Source organism: Monodon monoceros, unplaced genomic scaffold (assembly GCF_005190385.1).
Source record: "Monodon monoceros isolate NGI ecotype Baffin Bay Population unplaced genomic scaffold, NGI_Narwhal_1 Super_Scaffold_16, whole genome shotgun sequence".
NCBI classification, from domain to species: domain Eukaryota; kingdom Metazoa; phylum Chordata; class Mammalia; order Artiodactyla; family Monodontidae; genus Monodon; species Monodon monoceros.
The window spans coordinates 50,365,127-50,386,546 of record NW_021703772.1 but is presented as its reverse complement, the minus strand read 5'-3'; the positions used below and the strand labels follow the sequence as shown (position 1 = coordinate 50,386,546).

At 37.3% G+C, this 21,420-nt stretch overlaps 1 protein-coding gene across 1 annotated transcript in view; it reads right to left on the bottom strand.

Annotated features, from left to right (window-relative positions):
• Positions 1-3,787: 3,787 nt before the first annotated feature.
• FRZB (frizzled related protein) overlaps positions 3,788-21,420 on the bottom strand; it is a 34,291-nt gene continuing 16,658 nt past the window's right edge. Inside the window, exons 3-6 of the mRNA XM_029225596.1 lie at positions 13,150-13,215; positions 8,771-8,975; positions 8,360-8,423; positions 3,788-5,070 (exon numbers count right to left, since the gene is read on the bottom strand). Coding sequence (XP_029081429.1) covers positions 4,954-5,070; positions 8,360-8,423; positions 8,771-8,975; positions 13,150-13,215 — 452 coding nt within the window. The 3' untranslated portion in view covers positions 3,788-4,953. The remainder of the gene's footprint in view (positions 5,071-8,359; positions 8,424-8,770; positions 8,976-13,149; positions 13,216-21,420) is intronic.

Genomic DNA, 21,420 nt, shown 5'->3' with positions numbered 1-21,420 from the left:
AAGCAGATTCCTAAAGAGAACAATGTTCAACCCATAAATTGAATTTCTAATGGTAAAATTTTAGGCAAAGTCCCTTTTAAGCACAAATCTAACTTTTCTTAGTAGTTAATTTCTCTATGCTACCAAAACCACCTATTTCATTAAGTCCAACAAATGATAAAACAATTCAAACTAGTCTAGCATTTGACTAGATCCACAAAGATAGGCAAACTACAACCCAAAGGCTAAATCCAGCCTACCTCCTGTTTTTGTAAATACAGTTTTATTAGAACACCACCATGCTCACTCATGTATGTATTGTCGAGTTTGCTTTTGAGCCTCAGTGGCAGAGCTTGCAACAGAGACTGTGTGACCCACAAAGCCTTAAGTATTTACTATGCAATCCCTGGGTTAGGTTGTTCCCTTCTTCAGCTGGCTCTTAGGTTATCTTCTATTTTTCCAGTATGTACTAGTCCAAGCCCTTGTGAGTTATTCTTATTTCCAAGTTTCAGTAAAAGCTGCCTCTGTTTTGAGAACCCTCAGTGTGTAGCCTGGAATGCAGAGCCTGCACTTTTGAAACATAAACACTTTGTCTCGATATAATTTTAGTACTTCTGGAACTCCCTAGGAAATGAAAAACACCAAGAAGCTCCTCCGACAAAATTCAGCTCATATTGAGAACATGTATCTTTGCAAGAGGTCTCTTCTTGCTCACCTAAACCAGGAGCAAAAACCTTTTTTGGAGAGCCAAACTTTTTCCAATAACATTAAGAGAAAATTGTTTGACCTGCTTTGCTCCTTGATGTGAAATAATTTATTACTTATAATAGATAACAGTAAAGTATAAAAGTCCAATTCCACTTAAAAGTTGAAAGATTAAGTGAATTAATATGGAAGTTGACATCTCCATCGAGATGAATAGCATAAAGATATGAAGCTTTCTATAGTTTTATCATCCTCTATATTTAAAAGTGATTGGAGAAGTATTCTGGTTGATTTCCAAAATAAATCACATTTGAAATAACTTTGTATCAGTGATGTAAGAATTTGTAGAATTGAGTACTATGCTGTTTTTACAAAATCTTATCTTTTTCAAAATTGAATAAGTATTCATCTAGTCTCCTGATCATGTTGCTTTCTAAGCACATCTGCCTGGCTGGAGGAGGTAAACGAAGACGATTTCAATCATCTTTAACTTGAGGATGAATTGGGGGACTTCTTTTGAGTCTGGCATCGTAAAGATGGAGGAGAGAGACCAGGACAGCAGGTAGGATCACTTGGAAGCTGCTTTTCTTCTCCCGTTAAGCACTTGTGAGAGAACTGTTTGAGAGCTGAGTACCCATAAAAGTATTCAAGAGTAAAAGGTGGAATGATTCTGACACTTATTAAGCACCTCCCATGCTCTAGGCACTGCCCAACAGGCTCCACCCAGCTCAGCTCACCTGATCTTAAAACTTGGAGTGTAGACTAAACAGCCAGTAAGTTGCAAAGTGAGAATTTGAATCCAGGTGCCTTAACAAAGCTCTTTTCAAGATGTGATAAGGGGACCATTTTGAATGATTGAATGTCTCTAAGGAAAAAGGAGTGAGGGCAGCTGTAGTTCCAGGTTGATGGCACTGCTGGGTGTTTACGTCAGGAAGCACTTAGCTTTTTATGAGTAATTTCAAAGGTGAAGAACATATAACTTGGGGAATAAGATGGTCTGAGGCCCAGCTCTGCTACTTACATAACTCTGAAGTTCTAAATTCTTGATTTCTTCATCTGTAAAATGGAAATAACAATTCCTCCTTCACGGACTTTCAAGGATTACATGAGGTAATACACATGCCAAATGTTTTGCAGAGCACTCGAGCCACTGTTAGACATTAGTATCCCTAAGAGGTAAATTATCAAAGGCATAACTATACTGTTTTTGGTAATATTAGTACAGCTGGCAACCATATTTTAAAATTCTATCGGTTGGATTTCAATAACAGTATTAGAAATCTCCGCTTTACCTCACTTTCACCCATGTTCTTGAAGGCTTGTATTATTAAAATATTAAAATTCAGTCTAAATAAACATCACTCTTGAAATATTTAATTTTTCATTTTACTTGTTGAAAGATAATAGCAAATAATTTCTTGCAGAAGACAATAAGTAGTGCTATTTACTTCACAGTGATTACAATTTTTGTATTTGCCTTCTTAATCTGTAACAGATGTGGAATGACATGGCTTTGTCTCACCCCACCTCCAATGCTCAGTGCAACATATGGCACTGAATCAGATTACACTCTGGACGTGACACAGTAAAATACTCACGTATCCATGAGGAGAATCCAAGTTTGCTGTTATTGTACTTTTTGCTAGTTTATTCAGCATGCGTCTAACATTTTTGGTGTTGTTATTTGGCTAGGAAAATTAAAATCCTGAAAGTGAACAAAATTTTCCAAAGAAATGTTAAATTAATTTTGTAGATCTCAAGTTACTGACAGGGAGGCATATATATTAAATTTTTAGTGGCTTTGAAAGTGAATACTTGTCAGAAAAGCCTGTAGAGGGGCATTAATGAGATGTATTTGTATTACGGCAATTACAGAGTAGAAATAATTTTGCAGTCTGGTTAGAAACATGACCATTAAGATAAAAAAAATCATGTCATCCTCCAAAATAGGCCTATACATAATTTATTAATGGATATATTGCAACTATCAAACTGAAAAAGCAAATGTACTTTATTCAGGGACCTTATACCATTAGAAATTGTAGCTGACAGAGGCTCATACTGATGAGCAAAATAGAAGGTGGAAAAAAACACAGCTGAATCTAAAACTCTGGTCCTCTTTTGCTTATAAATATCACAACTGTATATGTATTGAACATAAATTGTCTCAAACCTCTACACAAATATTATTGCCCTCTCCCCAAAAGAAGAAACCTGCAGGAGCTGCAAACAGCTGTGGCTTTCATTGTACCTCAAAAGATTTTGCTACTTAAAATTCCTCTTACTATGGTTTGGAAGAGTTGATGACATTTTGTGGATTCGAGAAACCAATTCCTTTAAATCTCCTGCAGTCAGTTCTTGCCCTTCTTTCCTCATTAACATGAAAAAGGCATGAGAGAAACAGGAAGAGGCAGAAGTGCTAGTTTCCAGTCCTCCGTCATTGAAGCTCAGGTTGAGGTCAGGACGAGAGATACTGAGGTGAAGTTCATCCACTGTGGGACTTCACTACTACCCCGTGACACCCAAACTCCCCTTTGTGGGCTACAACAGCAGCATCTGGAAAGAAATGACCCTGTCTTAGCCATCTGAGAGTAAAGCCCAAAGGGCAGATGGTGAAAATACCTGAAAGCAACCATATGGCAGCTCAAAGACTATGTGGTCCTGATGTAGGCAAAGGTGAGAACTCCTTCTTCTGGGATTGTGGAAATTGTTGGGGTTTGGGGGTCAGTCAGGAGGCAGGGATGTTCTCTTACTTCCAAAAGAGGGAATTTAGATCAATTGTTATTTACCATTTTAGGAAACTTTTGTTCAGGAATGAATTTCATTCTTGCATGTTTGTCCTTGTAGAAGGAAACAGCACCATTTGCTTCATAAGTGTTTCCTTTTCAGCATACCACAGCTTAGAAATTTGGTTCTATTAATACTAATATCAAATATGTAAATTTAAGAGAATGAGACTGTCAAGTGATGGGCACAGGCTCTAAAGAACCCCTGCTGGAGGAAGAAGTGAGAGCATCATTTGTTCCCCATGGTCCCTGGGGGACCCCACTGCAGCTTGGGTAATGAGAATGAGCATTTGTTTCAAAAGTCAGAATCACCTCTCTCCTGACCACCATCATTCCTTTTATTAAGCATATTTTACTGAGCATTAAACAGCACAAATCCAAATGATAAAGTGCAGGCCACTGCACAGGCCTGTAATTCAGTTCAGCTTGGGTGTGAGTGTATGGACACACACCCCACGCTAACACACACAGACACACCCACACCCAGAATCTTGCACATTTTACCATCCTGCAACTACAGCATTTTAGAGAGCCCCATATCTTTAAAAAAATAACACCCTGGTGCATATGCGTACACACTTTCTTTTCCTGGTCAAATGCAGCAAGTGAGATTTATTTTAAAAGAAGAAGAAAAAAAAGACTTACACCAATGAGGTTATCTAAAAGGAAGCAAATTAAACAGAGCCATACTGATAACAGCTGATGTCTGGTTATAATTCACTTCCCTAATGCTGATTAATATATTCACAAACAAATCGAATGTGTTGCCAAAAGAGAAACGCTGCTGTTAACACCCCAACAGCTACTGGTTTCAGTTGTGCTTCTCGATCAGGCAAAATGCTCTTTCCCCAGCTCCTAACACTGTTTATTTTGCTTCCTGCCAATCTTGCAAATAATTCGTCTTGCGTGTCGTTTCCTCATAAATGCTTCCTGGTGCTTGATCACTTTGCCTGTGTGGCATTTGATTGCAAACTGCCATTTTACCTTTATAAACATTTAGAACTTTCTAAGCGTGAGGAGAATGCCCAAAAGGCATGCAAAAATGAGGCTGTAATTAGATCAGCAAAGTATGCCTTACAGCCTATCTAGCTTTCTGTGTATACCAGAAATCTCTCTTTGCATCCAATATTGCATTCCCAATCTGGGTGCAGAGCAGTAAATTAACATTTACTCCAGCAAAGAGGCCCTGGTATCAACATGTTTAATTTATTATTATTGCAAACGACAGTTTTCCCATGATTAGTGAAATAGAATACATATAATATATTTAAGGATCTGCACCCAGACCACAAAAAAGGGGGGTAGGGATGGAGGGTAGGAGAAAAGCAGAAAATAAAAGAAAAAATAGAAGTAATATCAGTTACCACCTGCTTTTTGTGGTTAAAAAATAGAATATGACGTGCAATAGTGCAATTTTCCTTTGCTAGTCCAGCGACGCAAGTCTTAATAGGAAGTCCACTGAGGATTTTCTGCATTTCAGGATTTAGTTGCGTGCTTGCCGGGGGTTAGAGTTCCTACCAGACTTCTGACTCTGAGTGGAATCACTATGGCTAGAATCACTTTTATTCAGTCCAAGATGACGGAGCTTCATATCCCAGCGCTGTGAAATTTAAAACAGAAAACGGTCACAAGCACATATTACCAGGGTCATCACTTCTATTATTCTAACAACTGAGTAAGACTGCAAAATCAGATCTCAAAAGCATTTTACTACTTTTCCAAAAGTATAAAAATCTATATCCCAGGGTAACAATGAGATGGATGCTATGTAAACATAATTCTTTTATTTGAAAAAGCACAAAATTGGCCACTTGTATCAGTAATGCTTTCATATCAAATCTTTAACTTAAAATATCCAATAAACGGTGACACAAATATACATTGATATCTGTGGGTATTTCCTGAGGTAACATACACAAGTCTAGTACTTCATGGGTGACCAACAAATGGAAGATTTACATAGAGAATTTGAAGAAAGGGCTACTTTTTATTTTCCTCTCTTATGACTTGTAAAAACACAGTCTTTTAAACCTGTGTGATTTGAGCGGTGAAAAAAATGAAAATGGGGGGAGGGGGTAGAGTCCCTTAAAAATATTTCCTAAATAATATCTACCAAGTGCAACAAAACAGAACAAAGTTCTGCCCTTATTCTACGTTTTACAAAGCAGACATCACCAATGTTTCTGATAACTACAATCAAGCTTATTAATATTTCATATAAACAATTTCAATAATGTTTACATTATTGAATATAATAATTTAAAAGGAAGTTATATTATGGTATTACAGGTAGTAAATAAGAATAAGGGCTATAGCAGTACTTCTTAAACTTCAATGAATATAGAAATAACTTGGAGATCTTGTTAAAGTTGCAGATCCTCATTCAGTGGGTCTGGGATGGGGCTCAAGATTTTCATACCTAACAGGCTCCCAGGTGATGCCCGTGTTGCTGGTCCAGGGACCACACTTTGAGCAGCAAGGAGCTAATGTCAGATGGCCCAAGTTCAAATTCTAACTCCGTCAGTTACCATTCGAAGATTCTTGGACTTACTAGCCCTTATCATTTACATATTAGAATTAATTCTAGCATCTCCTTAGTGTTCTGAAGATTCACAGATGAAAAACATATAAAATTCTTAGTAGATAACAAATTCTCTATTTTCAATTACTGAAATTACTGAAAGTAATTCTTCATTTTAGCACACTTAACTCCACAATCTTATTGGATTTTCATATAAAAAAAAAAAAGTCTGAATTTCAGCTCCCCAAGGCAGGTCAAATATCTTGATTTGAACAACCTGCTATTACAGAAACTTAGGTTTAAAAAAAAAATTTGCATTGCAAAACCATAAAAAAAGTCTTTATTTAATTCTTGATCTATCCCTGAGCGCAAAAAAAAAAATCAGCTGAAAAGGACAACTTTTATTTTAAAAAAAACCAGTATCCTCCATAAAACTCTTTTTTACATCTTCAGAACTGACTGGAAAACTACAGTAAGGATCTCAGTAATTCTAGCCAAAAGAGGTTTCCCATTCATGGTCTTTAACCCTGAGTTCTGTATATGAATTAAAAATTGTTCAAGTTATTTCTTCCCTTCAGCATGTTTAAATCCAGACTGAAAATATAAATGAGTTCACAATAATAACTGTGAGTTCCCTGTAGAAAGCAATGGAAAATATCTTTGCCTTACTAAGAAAAAGGACAAACGCGCCATGTGTCCTGGGTCTTTACACGATGGTAATTGTTTTGGTACCAAAAGAGAAGCAGCAAGCCGTGTTATATGCTTTGCAGCAATTCCAACTGGCACAGGAATTTAGGACAAATTCCTGTTCTGCATTAGCAAGCAGAAAACGGAATTAAAAGGACAGTAAGAGATTCCAATACACTGAAGAAGAGCTACTTTTTAACAGACACCAAACAAATTGAAAAGAGATACAAATAGAGAATTCTCATGAGTCTGAACTTGAAATACATCTCACTTTTGACAAAATACAGGAGCAGAGGTGGGGGTGGGGCGGGGAGGGAGGGATAGCTTTCTGGAGGGTATTTTCTCCCTGCAAAATAATGCCCTCTACGTTTCTTGTAGGTCACTTAAACTGAAATGTGTCTGCTGTGTCAAGTGCCAGGTGTATAAGATAAACTGCCTGGGGGTGTTTAACTTACACTTGTAAATGTTTCCCAAGCCTTCAGACTCAGAGGGAAGAGGATATATTATGTTTGGTACAATTCCCACTCTCCCCTCCCCCCCCTTTTGCCCACTACACACACACACACACACACACACACACGCGCGCGCGCACCGTTTTTGATTCTTTGCCCTTCTGTGCCTACTACCCACATTCCTTTTGTTGAAACAGATTTGCTTAGTAAGAGGAAATGGAACCTTCTATAATAAGGTGATTTACTGTGATTTTTTTTAAAATGCGTCACTTACAGAATCTAAGAGTCATTGGCTTAAAAATAAAGCTATGGGGCTTCCCTGGTGGCACAGTAGTTGAGAGTTCGCCTGCCCATGCAGGGGATGCGGGTTCGTTCCCCGGTCCGGGAAGATCCCACACGCCGCGGAGCGGCTGGGCCCGTGAGCCATGGCCACTGAGCCTGCGCGTCCGGAGCCTGTGCTCCGCAACGGGAGAGGCCACAACAGTGAGAGGCCCGCGTACCGCCAAAAAAAAACAATAAAGCTATGTTTCTGCTCTAAGGACCTAATCTGGTCAGATCTGTTATATACAGATGAATGTGGCTGCACCTTGTACATAGGAACTGGTGTCTATGCATTGGGACAATATTGGCAGTTTTGTACCCAAGCTTTATTCTCCCCTTCTTCTCTGACTCACAGAACTGCAATTGTTCAAGGAACCAACATATTCAGCTAAAAAAACTACATTTTCTAGTTCTCTTGCAGCTAGGGATGGACAGGAGACCTAGTCCTAAGTAAAATTGCTAGGTAGGATGCTTGGAATCTATTTTTACCTCCCTTTTCTTTCTCCCTGAAATGTAGGTGTGATGTGGAGGTAGGGCAGCCAACCTGTGACGTCCAGCTAACCTTGAATATGGAAGCAATATCTTTTAAAATGACCGATCCGTAAGCTAGAGGGAGCCTGGAGCCCTAATGATAATGTGGAGCCACCAGAGCAGGGCTGGCCTAACTACAGCTAGACTTCCCATGGTGGGAAGTTAGACAGCTGTAGTTAGATCTCTGATACACACACAGAGAATTTGCTCCTTAAATGAAACAGACATTACAGACAAACTCAGTTCTTGGAATATTAAATATATATGTATCAGGTTTTAATATTTCTCATGAAGTTGAGGGCAGCTATTTTGTTTAAATGACTGTCTTTCTACTTTTATTTTCTGTTTATCATTCTGAACATAAAATTTAGGCTTACCTTAACTTTTTTACCAAGTCGATCCTTCCATTTCTCAGCAATAGAACCTTCCACCAACAGTAATCTATATTTTTAAAGAAGCAACCATTTTTGAAACATTAAAATATATTACTGAAAAGTACAAGGGATCATTGTCAGAAAGACTTACTGTTTATACTAGACTAGGACAGCCAAGTTTTAGAACAGTAATTCTAACTAATTGGGAGTCATGGACCCCTCTAAGAACAAACGAAGCTATGATCCCTCTCCCCAGAAAAATGCACACCCACAAATTTCCCACATATACTTTTGTATCCAATACATGAAATTGAAGGACCCAACTAAAACTGATCTTTAATCCCTCAGAAGGTAGACAGATCCCGAAGTAAGAACCCAGGAGTCATTATTCTGAATCCTTAAGGAGCGAATTACCTGGAGCGTTCCTCATCTTCATAGCCCATGATGAGATACTCTTCATTGACGTTAAGTGGAGGACACAGGCAACCAGAGCTGGTGTAAAGGTTAACAGTGTCCCTTGGAATGTTTACCAGAGAAGCCTTTAAAATCTCCTTCACCTCCACTACTGCAGTCACATCATGGCACTTGATCTTCACTTCTTTAACTTTAGCCCGAATGACTGGGTAAAAGACAATAAAGCTGATGTGGTAATATGATACACAATAGGCACCCCATTCAAAAAAGACACATAGGCTTCTTTCTAGTCAATTCATATCCACTTAATGCTCAAAGAATAGAGAGGAAAAGTCAACCATATATTTTCACCTTAGACAGTAGTGAGTGACACACTACACAACACACCTGCCCCCTTAATGTTCAGCCCTGATCCCCTTTGCATGTAAGTTTATATTTGTGTGTATTTGCATGTAAGTTTATATTTGTGTGTATATAAGCATACATGTGTGCATGTATTTCATGGTGAGAAACCATTTAGATAATCAAAGATTGAATCTGGATGTAATTTTCCTTCAAAATTTCATTTTGGATGTGTGTATATGTATATGTGCAGTTTCAATTGTGCCAAGAAGAATTTAAACTATATTAATTTCACTCTATGTAAAGACCTAGTACTTAAATATTCTTTGTTGCTTTGTCAGCATTCTTCTATAGGGTCTATTAACAGATTTTCTAAAGAGTTGGGGTTTTCTTTAGCGTCATAAAGTTGTTCTGTTCTACGGTGTCCCCAAGCTTGTTCTTCCATCTTTCCACCTTCCTCATCTTAGCTCACTGTTCAGACATCTGCTCCTTTCTTCCTTTTTTTCAGTATAGATTATCTTTCATACCCTCCTTTAGGTATACTGCATTTTCTTTTTGAATAAAAACTGTCGCCACTCATGTGCTATGGAATGTGGTCTAATATGTCAATTGCATTAATTTACCTCTTTCAAGGGATATTCTAGCACCCAACTTATAAGACTCGGTTTGACTTCTCAATATAAAGACAAACTGCCTTAAAAATAATTCAGTTGCAAAGTCAAAGTATTTGACTCAGAATCTAGAAAGTACAGTTCTCCTTCTTTTCTGTATTTCTCTCCTTTGGAAGAGCCAAATTCTTTAGATTCCTACTTCTGGTAAATGAGCTTTTTACTTTTTTTTTCCTAAAGGGGGAGTTTGAAAAAGCCTAAGAAGAAGCAAAAATGTCAATTAGTAAGAAGCCAGTGGCTTTTGACCAGGCAGCCTCATTGCTCTAGTTCAATATCCATGGATGTTATACAGAGGAAAACACAACATATCCAAATGAATGTACTTTTTGAAAGGCTCTTAGGCATATATCTGTAAACTACTTTCATCTGAGTCCCTTCCCACATATTTTAGGGGTTTTGAACTACAAAGAAAAAAGTAATCCGTGAAAATATAAAGCCAGCTAATAAGCCATTGCCTCCCATCAATGCCCCAATTTCATACAGAAACTTATTCAATAACATTCCACCAGTACAAGACACATACAATAAAAATTAAGCTACTAATTCTAAAAACTTTGGGACAAAACCTCATTTTTGCTTCACAGGTATTTCAATCTTCAGAGAACTAGTTGCCTCAAGTATGAGAGCTTATATTAAGCAAAATGTAACTGCCCAGCTGTCCCTGCTTGGTGTGATTTGTGAGTGAAGGAGTCCCTTTTTATTAGTGTTCTACTCTTATTTTAACAAAAGATAAGATTGCCCTTTTTGAAATGTCATTTGGGAGAATCAGATGATAGATTCACAACCCCAGCTAGCAGACATTTTTGTGCGTCCTGGCTTATGTGAATGTGCTTCATAGCATTCATCAACTATCGTAGATTAGTGAACTGTGCAAACCTTCTCAAACTAATGATTTATTTACCCGGTGTGTCTACTATTTTCATTAGAAATTTTTAGCACATGTACCCACTCCAAAATAAATATCTCTCTACAAGACTTACTTTATTATTCCAGCAATTTTGTTAAAGCTCAAGAGCTTTTAACTGAATTAATCTGAATGAAGCAGAGGTTTTATCTGAATTATCAAATGCTCCCACCCCCACTTTGTTTTCTCAGTAGACACATGTAGATATTTAAGAAAGACAAAAATCAACATATTTTGGAATTTAAAATGTATTTTCTTTGCAGAGTTTTTCCTTCTATTTAATCATTTCAGTGCCTGCCTTCCCCAAAGAATCTCTGAGTAAGCCTCAGACAAGTGAAAATCCTTAAACTATGGGCAATCTAGTTATTGTTTGGCTATGAGAAAGAAATTATCTTTTTTCCATTAACTGTGCTCTGTATCCCATTTTCGGTTGTAATTTTCACTCAGCTACCTCGTTGCTGATTTTCTCTTCCCCTGACTTGTACCCAGTAGTATTTTATCTTTTAACAAAAATAGCAGCACTAACCACTGCAGCACTAAGAAGGTTGGGTGTAGTAAAAATTAATAAGTAAAATAAATATAAATTCAACTAAAATTCCCCAATATAAAATTTCTATCATGCTTTTGTTTTTAATATAACCATACTTAAAAGTTCATATAGCATTTTTCAGTCTTACAAAGCTAATCTCCTAAAAATTAAGACTTCCTTTTTCTTGTGATAGTTCATATCACTTTGTAGAGGAGAGGGTCCTCAGATGAGCAGCCAGGTAAACATTTCAACCTTGGAAAGTGTGTCTACCATTGGCTAAGAGAAACTATAGATTCCTCTAAAGATGTTAGTAAACAAAAAATAAAAATTGATTCCGTTGAAGAAGAACTTGAGAAACTAGGTATATTTATTTTAAAGAGATTTAACTACACTGAATTTTTTACTTGATACCTTTCAATACACAGTATTCTCAAAGATATCAAAGATTACTCTTACAGAGATTTACCCATTTCTCTCCATCCAATTCCCAAAATTATAAAAGCAGGATAAGTGTGCCGTGTATGTCCTATATTCTTTAAAGTAGGGCATGTAAACTCAATAATAAAGCCCTCATTTTAATAATGTAGGTGCATTTAAAAATCTATTTAATTGCCATGTTTATTCATTTACTCAGCACCGACAGAGACAGTAACATGAACTTTATTAATCTCATAAATGCCACAGGGGGAAAATCATAATAAAATGCCTATGGAATACAGCAAATACTGATTTGTTCCTTATTTTATCAACTGGAAAACTCTATTATTGACCCTTTGAAATATAGCGGTAATTGATATTTGTGACTCTGAAGCATCCCAGTACCCAAAAGTAATTCTGAATAATCAAAGGAAAGACAACTTAGGTTCAATAATCATTGATAAAATAAGGATAATAGAACGTCTCATGGCGCAGTTGAGAAAATCACATAAGACAGTGTATAGAAACCGCCTAACACAGTACTTGGCACAGAGGCAGCAGGTTTTTTCCTCCTCCAGTTAAATCTGTCAGCTACATTTAGATTGGTAGCTCTTCAATTAATATTTTGTTTATCAGAATACCACATGTCTAGGTCAGTCTAGATAACAAAACATTTCCTTAATTGAATACTAACAACTTTTGTGTTACTTTCCAACTCTGCCAATGTTTTCCATGAGTTAGACTGAAGAAACCCAGTTTGATTCTTTTAACCACTCATAACACATTGAAGTGCTCCTCTGTTTACCCCACTTACTGTTCACCCCCGTAAATCACAACTGATGACCCATTGCAGCTCCAGATCCTCCCTGGCCCGTCAGAAAGGGAAGAGTCCTTCCCATCTGTTTTGAAATGTATCTCTGTGTACTTAACTGCATGGTTCTAAGATGCCAGCAATGCTGCCTGATACGCTTCAAAAAAATCAAGAATTTGTTGAGAATGGTCCCCTTATGAGACTGTTTAGTTGTTTGGAACAGGGAGAGTTTGCTCTTAAAAGTTGTCCTTGTTGGGGCTACCCTGGTGGTGCGGTGGTTAAGAACCCACCTGCCAGTGCAGGGGACACGGGTTTGAGCCCTGGTCCGGGAAGATCCCACATGCCGCGGAGCAACTAAGCCGGTGCACCACAATTACTGAGCCTGCGCTCTAGAGCCTGTGAGCCACAACTACTGAGCCCGTGTGCCACAACTACTGAAGCTCACGCGCCTCGAGCTTGTGCTCCACGACAAGAGAAGCCACGACAACGAGAAGCCTGCACACCCCACGGAGCCCCCACTCGGGGCAACCAGAGAAAGCCCACACACAGCAATGAAGACCCAATGCAGCCAAAAAAAAAATCAATTAAATAAATCAATTTAAAAAAAAGTTGTCCTTGTTTGTTTTTAAGCCTCATTCTTATTTACACACACATACACATCATTTCTTAACTCAGCAGTTTATAAATCAATCATGAAGTTATCCTTACCATAGTTGTAATTGTTTCGGAAATAGGTCTTCTGTGTAGCTCTGATAGGTTTACATTTGCAGCGTTCTAAAAAATATAACATTTTATCTATTATAAGCAAAACTTCAACATCAGCTTTCTTTTGTTTATGCACGTTTTTTGGTAATATTAGATCCAAGTTCGGTAGCAAGGAGGCTCTTAGTAATTCTACGTGTCTGGTCTCTTTCTCCTGGAACCACATTCACGTTTATTCTAGATACATAGCCTCTTATTCAGTGTCAAATGCTCATAAGTTCCCATTCTCCAACAAACCACCCAGATCCTGAGGAAACACTTCATCACCATGCGGGAGGAGAGCATGACTCCAGAGTCCTGAAAGAGACATGCTTAGTGCTTGTGGCAGAAGAATCAATGCCAACTGAGAGGCAATTTATGCTTATGCTCAGGTAACTGGTTTACCCCTGTGCAAGATCACTTGCATTCACGGACATTTTACAGGTTACACAGCACCCCTCCAAATATTAGTTTCCGGATCTAAAAGCAACTCAGTGAGATAAGCAGGTATTGTTATAACCCAGTGAACTTATTGAAGAGGCATGAGTTCCTTCTTTTTTATTTAATTTTTACTTTTTAAATTTTTAACTGAAGTATAAATAAGTTACAATATTATACTTGTTTCAGGTGTACACCATAGTGATTATCATGACTATCTTCTACAGGCAGAATAACTGCTATTAAACTCAATGGTATTTTTATGTTTATTGGCAGAAATTACTAGATACATATTTCAAAATGAGAAGTTCTGTGCTTTTTAAATATTTGGTGAGTGGTGACCAGAACACATATTCTATGTGACATAATACAGGTGTATGTAATAAACGTAATTATCTCAAAATGTTTCATGTATTGGATAAATCATTTAACATCTTGGAGAGTGGATTACTATATTGTTTATAGATTACTTAGCTAAGAAATATACAATATATATACATCATACATCATAATATATATACATCATAGTAAATTCTTAGTCATTAAAGTCAATATAAAAATAGGAAATAAAACACAATTACCTTAGAAAGCATTTTAGTTTATGTAAAGATTTCTTTAAAATAGTACCCCTGAGAAAGATTCATTGAAGATGAAATGGTATGTGTTTCTTCTATTTTCACACAGAAAAAGGAAAAATGAACACATGAACCACAGAAAAGAAGCCAACAAAAAATTTTTGTTTAAAAAGTGTTTTATGTTAGCATGGAGACTAATAAAAGGCAGAAGCTTTCCTTGACCATTTGACATTGTGTTTTCTAATCAAAATAAATGTTATTTCCAGTTGAACTCACAGATAACATGCTTTGAAGTAGTAGTCCCAAGGGATGTAACACCTCACTACCCGATTTTCAATTCTAGAAATAAGCGTCTCTACTGGGGACAGGTGCTGGTCTCCAAAGCAGCAGCAGCAGCACTGTTGTTCTCACCCAGGAGAGAAGTGAGGATGTCCTCAGGGCTACACACAGCAATTCTCTTGTTCTGCAGATAATTTTTAACACTGTTTTTGTGGAAGAACAATCTCAGCCCAATAAACCATACGTAACATCAGTGCTGGTTGCTATTTTGAAGAAGACTCTTCAAAAAATAACTTTCTTATTAGCAAAACATTTGTATTCCCATTTAAAACAGAATAGAAAGTTATCTAGTTCTATTGTTTTATTTTGTACCAAAATATTACACATTTTTAAAAGAGAGATATTCTTGAGATTGACATTATTTCTGAAGAAATATATGTTATGGTCTTTGACTTACAAATTATCCTCGCCCATATATAGATATGGATTTATGCTTTTCTACCTCTTTATATTTTTTTAATTAAAATTTTTTTTTTATTGGGGTATAGTTGTTTTACAATGTTGTGTTACTTTCTACTATACAGTGAAGTGGAGTTCCCTGTGCTACACAGCAGGTTCTTATTAGTTATCTATTTTATACATATTAGTGTATATATGTCAATCCCAATCTCCTAATTCAGTTATGCTTTTCTATCTCTTTAAAAATAGATATTTATTTATTTATTAATGAATAGATATTTATTCATTAAAAATAATGAATGTAGATAAATTATCTACATATTTGTAATTCTTCAGAAAATTGCACATGTTCTAATAAAAAATTCTTGGCAAAAATACACCAGCTGTTACTGGATTGCATCTAATATGTTGTTGTTACCATATAGCTTTGCTTGAAGCATAAAAAATGGATTCTAAAACACTTTCCAGGCAGAGATTTTTCAAAAAAATTATATCATAAAACAATTTAGGAAGATTTCAAGTAGGTGTTTCCACAACCATATGTACAACTACAGGGCTTCCCTGGTGGCGCAGTGGTTGAGAGTCCACCTGCTGATGCAGGGGACACGGGTTCGTGCCCTGGTCCGGGAAGATCCCACATGCCGCAGAGCGGCTGGGCCCGTGAGCCATGGCCACTGAGCCTGCGTGTCCGGAGCCTGTGCTCCACAACGGGAGAGGCCACAGCAGTGAGAGGCCTGAGTACAGAAAAAAATAAATAAATAAAAGCTTGAAACTCATATGTACAACTACATGTATTAGCTAGTCTCTTTCCTAATAGCTAATGACCTAAGTAATTATTTTCTTGGGACTAAATTTTGTTCCTCCTCAATGCACTTGTTTCTGCTGCTGGCCTCAGAGGTGGCAATGCCATACTATATGTTTGAAAACTTTCCTATGCTCCAAACCTTAGCTCTTGCTATCAGCAAATATCTGTCTGGTTGAAGTAACTAGTAGCTCAAAAAATAACAGAGTAATAAGGAGGAGTGGAATTTTATATCTACAAGGCTCAAATACAGAAGAACTTTCACTTACTTATGCTAACTCAACTCAAACATTCATATCTGAAGGTTTTCATGAAAAGTGTATTTTAGATCAACATATCTGGAAGATTATCCCTTTTCTAAAGTATTTCTACCCACATCTACATATATGTCTCCAAAAGCCCAAGAACTGGGAAATGGCCAAAAAAAAAAATCATAGAGGAATACACTGCATGCATTATTTACTACATTTTTTTGTACCAGCCACCCTAAATCAGACTGCAACAGCTTCTTTTTATTTTACTACCAATAGTTGATTTCTCAGACTTTTTATTGGGCCAGTAGCATCATCATCATATCTACTTTAATTCACCAATAATTTTGCCACTAGTGTCCCTCCCCCAGCTTGCCAATGGCACAGGTCTATTATTTTACTGAGCTTTGCACAAAAGACCACTAGATATTGATTTGCTTGCATTCCACCGTTAAGAAGAAAAACATGTAAAGGAACTGCCTTGGTGCTCTTATCTAAGGAAAAAATACGGCAAAATTTAAAGGAGTTGGCTGTGACACAGTAAAGAAGTGACAAGGAGTTCTTCTAGTGTGGGGAAAGTTTTAATATTAGCAATTCATTCACCTCGAAGTCTAGAATTAAATATAACCTGAATCACAGGATAACATGCAATCCTACATCTCACAAGCATCTGTGGAGCACAACCAGGAAACTGTCTTGGGCAGCTTTCCCTCATATTCTCTAGTTAGATTCTCTCAGCTACTCTTCTACAATCCAAGATCTCCTACTCCTCTGCTAATGAAACTGAAAACTGTTTATTATCCTAGTATGAACATGAGTTTACCACCCCAGAACACATAGGAGTTTGTGAAATTAACATGCCCAGTGCTGCACAGAACCTGGTCTGCAATTCAGGGGAGCTGCCCTATGGTGCACTGCAGTGCCTGAGCCAGGAACAGCTTCCCTGTCTCAACACTGGGGCTTCTGAGAAACAGTTCCGAGTGGGAAGTCATCACATCCTTCTTTATTCATTTTTTTACACATAAAAAAAGAATCAGCTCATTTATTGAAAATACATAAAGACAATAGTCTTTTTTAAAGGGTTCCATGATTTTACAAGTCTAAAAATTATAAGTACCTGACAATTATGAAATTTGATACTCACCGGACCTTAACTATTTAAGGCAACCTTGTTTGAGTTCAAGCTTAAGTGTGATATGACTTTCTAACTAACCCTGACCTTTGTTTGAAATTGACTTCTGTTGGGTCTTCTCCAGAGCTGTAAGACTATAATTAACTTTGGCAGATTCCAAACCCCCTATAACCTTTCATGTACCATGACTTTGGAATACTACCATCTGTTAGTGAGTACTTTTCTGTTTTTTTTTAGGAAAAGGCCTTAGATCTGTGCTCAAGATTTATTTTCAAAAAGAAAATACAATTCTATTTGCATTACAATTTCTATTATAACTCTTTCAAGACGGACTCTAATCAGATCAGAGTTTAAATAATTTTAATTTGTACCAAATGAACTATATGTTTTATATTTGACCCTGAAAGCCCACTTGTCCACCTTCGCTCCATTTTAAGACACATAGGAGCAGACCACAACAATTTTTAAAACAGATGTAAAAAATAAAATGTTATGATCCTTAACTATGACTTCTTTACTGAGATCCAGATCTATATTTTCAATTGCCTATAAATGGTGTCCATGAGCCAGGCTTGAGTAATTTTAAACATATGTCAATGTCCATCACACCATAAAATTGTCTTTCTTCTATAGAAATAGCGTTTTCTGACTCTACAACCCTGGGATAGCTATGCTTCTCTAAATATAAGATGGAAAAGGAAAAGAGAACTAACATTTGTTGAAGCCTTTGAGTCACTTACATATTAATTCATTCATTCTACAAATATTTATTGGGTGTCTATTACATGCCAAAGTCTGTGCCAGGCATGTAGGACACCTGATGAGCAATACAGACAATTCAGAATAGGGTACAGACATTGAACAAATAATTACACACGAAATAATTTATTTTCATATGTAATACATCCTATGAAAGAAAAGTACAATGTGCAGTGAGAACATACAATTTGATGACCTAAACTAGTCTGGTCTTCAAAGTCCTCTGAGGAAATGACATTAAAGCTTGAAACCTGAAAGATCAGCTGTAGCTATCTAGGCAGGAACTACATCTTTATACATAAGATAGTGAAGAAGAAGACCATAAAGGAGACTGAGAAGGCACATCCAAAGATGGGGAAGAAATACAGGAGAGTATAGAGTCAAAAAGCTGAAAGAAGATGGTGTTTCAAGAGAAAAGGAGAGCTCTCTTTGAGGAGAGCACCCTCAAAGCTCAGATGACTTAAGAGAGGGTCCATTAAATTCAGTTGGCAAGGGGACTTCCCTGGCAGCCCAGTGGTTAAGACTCCACGCTTCCACTGCAGGGGGCGTGGGTTTGATCTTGGGGAACTAAGATTACGCATGCCGGGGGGCCAAAAAAAATTTTTAGTTGGCAAGGAAAACGTGGGTGAAAGCCAGAGGGACACTCTATCCACTGCACAAAAAGAAAAAGGAGAGAGGGGTACTGACGTTGACAGTTTCTAAATCTGTTGCTGGGATGATGAGAGTTCCCTCTGTTGGCTTTTACTTTCTCACTGAAGGATGAAGCCATCAGCTGCAGGGAATGAGAGGCTAAGAGAAGCAGGGTATGGAAGAGTAAGGAGAGAAGAGAAAGTATAAAAGACTTATTTTGGGCTTCCCGGGTGGCGCAGTGGTTGAGAGTCCGCCTGCCGATGCAGGGGACATGGGTTCGTGCCCCGGTGCGGGAGGATCCCGCATACCACGGAGCGGCTGGGCCCCTGAGCTCAGGGCCGCTGAGCCTGAGCGTCTGGAGCCTGTGCTCCGCAACGGGATGAAGCCACAGCAGTGAGAGGCCCGCGTACCACAAAAAAACAAACAAACAAAAAACCCGGTTATTTTATTGAGTGGAAAGGCAAACTTTCCAGAGAAACAAGGTAGGGTTGCTAAGCAATGTTAATCATGTATTTGAATTTTGTCTTGAACTTAAAGTAAAACCAGTCACCCTAGCCAAGTAATCTTCTCCAGCATCAGGAGTTGAGAATTTGCCAGGTGACTAAGGCAGAAGAAAAGATAGGCAAGGGAATTGAGGGTATTTTCAAGGGAGTGATTATTACAATAGACTATGAAATCTCAGGTAGAAAAGGAGGTTAGGGTTGAACAATAATAGTAAGCAGTATATGATGAATAGGTAGTCCCAGTGGAGTAACATTTTAGCAGCGATGATACTAAAGCACATCTTCTGGAATGAAGAGATGGTAGGCAAAGAAGTGGATACTTGAAATTAAGATTACAGAGTTGGCATCACTGCTAGATGGCAAGGTACAGAATGTGCCCATGGAAGTGGATGGCTGGGGTAGAACAAACAGGTTAGTGAAGTGAAGGAGTCAATGCACTAGACGGATGATCTACTTTATCATCAAAGTCATCAAAATGGCAACAGGGATGGGTGCTATTATGGAACATGTACAGATAGAGCTTAGTGCAGGGTGGGCAATGTATCATTTGGCCTTCTGGAAGTCAGTTTCACTACCCTTCTAGAAAAAAAGAGATGGTGAAACATCCCTAGATTCCACCCCTAGGACCACCTTCCCTCTTCCCAAAATTACAAGTCATGAAATGGACACTGTATTGAAAATCTAGAGGATATTATTATTCCTGGTGCAGTAAAAAAAAAAAAAACAAAAAACTAAAACAAACAAAAAAACAGAACCCTAATGTCCTGATCTCAATAATGAAGGAAAAATTTTAAAAAGAACAACAATGCATCTGTTACAGAATCAGGAACCATGTTGATCTGTACCACTAAGAAGATCTATACCACTGAGGCAGAGTCCAGGAAACACCATGGTTAAAAGGATGGACTTTTATTGTGAGACACAGCTGGGTTTGAATGTAGGCTCCATCTCTTGCTATTTTTATAACTTTTAATATCTAAAAGGTGGTATCTTGCAGAATAACTGAGAGAATTAAATGAGATAATACACATAAAATACCTTTCACAGTACCTAGCACACCACGGACCATAAATGTCAGATTTATTTTTGTGCAAGATTCACTGGGAATCTTAATCCCTCATTTGTAAAGACCATTTAATGAGTAAGATAAGCAATATTTTCCCAAGGCTCCTTGCCACCTACAGAACTGCGGTGCCTACCAAAAGTAAGCAAAGTGATCAGAATTTTTTCAGTAGTGCCTGACTCTGCTATTTTGATTCAGGTACACCAAGCTAATTTCTTTCCTGATGTAGGAAGTCCATTTGAACTATTATGTACACATTCAAAATTTGAAGGATCAAACTTAGTGAGCCAAAATGATCATGTATGTGGCCATTCTAATAAACATTAGTGCTAAAGAGTATGGCAAAATTAAGGGCACATGAGTTTAAATCCCATCTCTGTCGCTTCCTACTTATGTGGCCTTGGGCAAGTTACAAAACCCATTTCTACACTAATGCTGGCTACCTCAGAGGGTTATTGTAAGAATTTAAAGAGTAATTCACATAAAGAATTTGGCACAGAGCCTGGTACTTAATCACTCATTGGATGTTAGCTAGTAGTAGTAGTAATATATAAGCAAACCAAAAAGATTGGAAGGAAGATACTTAACGCAAATTCAAGAGCAGTTTATGAAACAGAAGAGATAATTTTCTAACAAAAAAATGATCTATAAGTTTGAGGATAAAAATTTGCTAAATTTTCTCCTAGAGATAGAAACTTCATTTAGATGATTACATTTAGTTTGGGAGGAACTGTATAAAAAGAATAGAATTTAGAAATCATATTGGTATTATGACCACAAACAGGCATACTATTTCACAATAAAATGATACACAGAACTAAATGGGTAAATCTCAAAAGCATTATACAAAACGAAAAGCAGCCAGTCACAAAAGAGTATGTACTGTATGATTCCACTTCCATGAAGCTGAAGAACAAACATTAGTTTATGGTAATAAAAATCAGACCTATGCTCACCTCATGGTGGAGTAGGTGATTGACTCGGCACAAGGGAATTCTCAGGGGTGATAGATATGTTCTTTATCTGGATCTGGGTGATAGCTACATAGGTATATACATTTGTCAAAAGTCAATGTGCCATATACTTAAGAATTGTGCATTTTACTGTAAGTACTATTGACATAAAAATTCATACTTACATGAATTCCTTTCATTTTTCCATAAGGTGTCATGACTTAGCAGCTGTTCATTACATGTTTAAAATAATATTTATTTCCTAAACATATACATTGGGCAAAAATATCATATTAGATTCTATTTTGGATTAGAGCAGTATGTGGAAAATGCAATGAAGTTGATTGGTGAACTCAGGTAATATAATCAGGCTTTAAAAAGCAAAACTAACATT